Here is a 4,487-nt window from a genome sequence, read left to right on the forward strand (position 1 = left end):
TATTAATAGTGTATCCATGTCTAGTGTTCGAGTATATATGTTTATGCATGCTAGTATGCTTTAATTTTGTCGATAGATAGTTTATGATGAATCACGAATTTGATACATATGTTATTGATAAAAGGTATATGATATGCATGTCGTTGGAAAGCTGTCGAAAAATTAATAACTTTTCATTTAGAAATCGTGTGTTTTCGAGAAACGGATTAAAAGTTATGGTCAACTGAATTATAATTAACATTAATTGAAATTGCTTTTGAATCTGCAGTTGATATTTAAACAACTTATTTATAAGATTGATAAATTGGATTTTCAAATATTACTAATCGAGTAAATGAATTTCTATATAAGGCACGTCTCGTCTTGTTGAATAATTGTCAAAGTTGACTGTCTTATCATGTTTTAAAGCTTTATAAACACTATAATCTGACTTTCAAGTATTGGAAAACTATATGAAAATCATGTTTGATTGCCATGATAATTCAAATATAATATAGCTCCTGAAATAAATAATATTTTGAGTTTGATAAACAATAAATTCGTTCAATTATCAAGACTTATACTATGTTAATAAACATGTATAGATTTAAAGATCATATTGGGCCATGTTAACTTTTGAGATGACTTTTGTTAACTTTTGCATGATAATCTTGAGCATTAGGATTGTGATACACTATGACCTGACCTAGCTTGTTAGACCTGTATTGACCAACATATGTTCTCTAGGTTGAGATCTACGGTTATCTTGCATTCTAAGTTTCGGTCACATTTCGGTGAATGACCTTATGTGTTGCTAAGGTGAGTTTCATTTACTCCCTTTTTAATTACTTTTGCAATCTATATTTTTGGGCTGAGAATACATGCACTTTATTTTAAACGCAATGGATACAAGTACATACTAAATTCTACATACTAAATTCTACACTGAGTTTGAACCGAAAATCCCTTAGCTTTGGTAACTAGTAACTGCTGGTTATAAGAACTGGTGGGTGTAAATAGTTGTATATGGATGCATAGGGCTTGACATCCCCGTCTGTTCCATGTATAGAAACCCTAGCCTGAACTATAAAACAGACGTATGCTATTTGAGTTTAGTACACGTTGGATTGCGTGTATTGTACATGTTGGTTGCATGTATGTTAAAACAGGGGTACTTATTGTTAAAGTTTAGTTACCAGGGTGCTCAATCTTGTAGAATATTTTGATAAACGTTTCTGGATGAAACAACTGAAATCTTGTGATCCACCTTTATATACAGATTATGCGCAACATTAAAACTATGAACTAACCAACCTTTGTGTTGACACTTGAATGCATGTTTATTCTCAGGTTCCTAGAAGTCTTCCGCTATTTGCTTATATGTACAGTGGCGGAACTAGAAATATTTATCACTGGGGGCAAAAAATTTGCAACAATTAATATGATAAATTAACTTCATCGTTAAATTATGAACAAATGACAGTTCATATGCAACATAAAAACTGCACATTAACGGTAGCATGAACAACCCAAAAGCAGTAGTAAAACTATGTAAAATCTACCCAAAAAACTACGTACACGATATCTCTTCATAAAATATCTCCCAAAAAACTGCACAAAATATGTTAAAAGTTCCCCGAAACTACACAATTCCTTTACGAAAACGCATATCTTTGAAACGTTGAATTACATCTTCGTCTTTAACATTTGCGAGAACTTCTCTTTCAACCGCACAAATTACACAAGAATTTAAAAACTCCTCCCCGATACGATTGCGCAAATTAGACTTTACAATTTTCATTGCCGAAAAACATCTTTCAACCGTTGCGGTGGCAACGGGCAAAACTAATGCTAGCTTTAATAACCGATAAACCAAAGGAAAAGATAGATGTTTTCTTGTTTCCACCATCAATCTAGCAAGGTCAGAAATACCAATCAAGGTAGCAAATTTTTGATCATTTCGGACATTATGATAGTACATGTCAAGTTCTACTTCAAGCTCAATCATCTCCGAACTAGTAAAATCTTTAGGATATAATTCACACAACCTTTTTAACTTCTTTGAATCAAACAATGAAAATGAATCACGTGGATTCAACGTCGCCATACAAGTAAGTAACTCGGTACTAGATTCGTTAAAACGATCACCAAGCTCTTGAATTTGCATATCCACAACGGTGTTAAAACACTCAACCTCATAATAATGTTGATTAGTGATCTTTTCAAGAACTATATTTATCGAACCAAGCTTTAACAAAACGCCTACCATTTGTTTTCGGAAAATCATAACCACGTGGTTGACTAGGTCCTCTAAGCCAATATTGTCTCCTTATTTCGTCTATTTGATTAGGGTTATATTGCGTAATCCTTGGTCTATCAAACGGATCCCACGGAAGATCCTCCATTTCAACAACATTAATAGGGGTCGATGAAGACGGTTCTTTTCTTTTATAATAATTCTCCATATCTATCATCAATTAACAAGAAAGTAACATCATATTAATAATTAACACTAACAATAAGATATAAAAAAACTTTTTGCTGACTGTTGGTTTATAGATTACGGAGTATAAATGTATAATAGAAGATGTTAACTAGTGAATTCCACAATTAATAAATAGCATTCTATCAAGTAGAAAAACAAAACACTAGAAGACTAAATGACGAAAAAAAAAAAAAAAATGAGGTCAGGTAGCATATTTTATTCATTTATACTGAATTTTGGAACTTGGAAGATTATTTTAAGCACATAATCACATATGATACAAAAGCAAAACATAAAAGATGATTTTAGCACATATCAAAACTAGAAATAATTTGTACCAGGACTCCAGGAGACTCGACATAGCTCAATTTTGTCAAAGATATTATAAACCCTAATCTAATTAAGTACATAGATAAGTAGATAACAATAGCTTACCTGATTAAAAGGATGCAAAATCGTTGATGTTTATTGTTTGAATCGCCAACTGAAGACTTTCTTGTAAAAATCATATGATAGGCGCACCTTGCGAAGTTGCTAATCTTGCCTAGTCGTCTCTGATCTTACGAGTTACAGGTGATTAGGTGAATAATAAAGAGTAAATGATAATATACGATTATTGGATTATAAGTTTTAGGCCCAAGTGTTTATGAATTCAAGGGGCTTTTGGGTTGGGCTTGGGGGGAGTTGGGGCTGGGGTCAAAAAAAAAAAAACCAAAAATTAAGCCTATTATTTATAGATCCATTGGGGTCATATGAACCCCCTTGCTCCACATGATTTCCGCCCCTGGATAGAAGCTATGTGCATGGAGTTATACATGCTTTATTCGAGAAAACGTTGCATTCACAAAATCATCACCATGTATCTTATTTTGACTGCGTTATCAACGGATGTAGTATTGTAAACTATTAATTACGATGATTGTCTATATGTAGAAATCATCAAACGTCAAAAACCTTGGAATTTGATATTCAATTATGGCGTGCCTTTTCAAAAGAATGCAATGTTTACAAAACGTATCATGTAGAGGTCAGTACCTCACTGTAAAATCGATGAATGATGTGTTCGTCCAAAAGGGATTTGGACGGATCATCACAGTTGGTATCAGAGCTTGAGGTCATAGGAAACCAGAATTTGCATTAGTGTATTTAACTGGTAATTGTTAGGATGCATTAGTGAGTCTGGACTATGACCGTATCTATTTTTACCGAGTTTTGCTTATCATTTCTTGTCAAAAATTACATGCTTATCATTCTTAAGTCTAGACACGTTTGCCTGCAGTTATTGCATGAATAGTGTATAGACAAAATTCATATCTTAGCGTATCTGCTAATTCATATCTTAGCGTATCTGTTACTGTAAACTTTGTCTGACATCTTCCGAAGATTCCTCCGTGATTTATGGAATTTTGGTATTTTATATATATATATATATATATATATATATATATATATATATATATATATATATATATATATATATATATATATATATATATATCGAAGTATACCAATCTAAATCCTATAATCTATTTTATATCAAAAATCATTTCCCTGGTTATACAAGATGGATCCCGTATCTAGTTCAAATTCCTTAGATTCCAATAACTATTTCGATATGGATTTCCACTCGAGCTCTGAAATCAGTGTGACCGGAATGGATCAACCAATTAGCCATCATCTATTCTGGATGAATTGGGGATGGGTTCGTAGTCTACTTAATCATTAGAGACAAGAAGAAGGTGATCCCTTCCATCCACCACATTCCCCTCTTGGTGAGGAACCTGAAACACTTATCGGCGAACTTGTTCATAATACCATTTTCTCTCTCATTTCCAGAGTATCTCGTCATGATTATATACTATCTCAAATTATAGATCTTATTCGTCCGCTCGTCCGAACCGACAACCACCCCGGTGTAATAGAAGAAGTCAACGAGCTTCGCACTCGGGTAGTGACTTTAGAGAATATGGTGCAAAGGTTACAAGCACCAGCAGCATCACCGACATCAACAGTACCACCATCA

The 4,487-nt window shown here is 33.3% G+C and overlaps 1 protein-coding gene across 1 annotated transcript; it reads right to left on the reverse strand.

Moving 5' to 3' along the window:
- Nucleotides 1-1,621: 1,621 nt before the first annotated feature.
- Nucleotides 1,622-2,248, reverse strand: LOC139888651 (uncharacterized). The gene has a single exon (XM_071871647.1). It carries the CDS (start codon nucleotides 2,246-2,248, stop codon nucleotides 1,622-1,624), a length of 627 nt encoding a protein of 208 aa, XP_071727748.1.
- Nucleotides 2,249-4,487: the final 2,239 nt, after the last annotated feature.

This window comes from Rutidosis leptorrhynchoides, chromosome 2, assembly GCF_046630445.1.
Source record: "Rutidosis leptorrhynchoides isolate AG116_Rl617_1_P2 chromosome 2, CSIRO_AGI_Rlap_v1, whole genome shotgun sequence".
Classification (NCBI taxonomy): domain Eukaryota; kingdom Viridiplantae; phylum Streptophyta; class Magnoliopsida; order Asterales; family Asteraceae; genus Rutidosis; species Rutidosis leptorrhynchoides.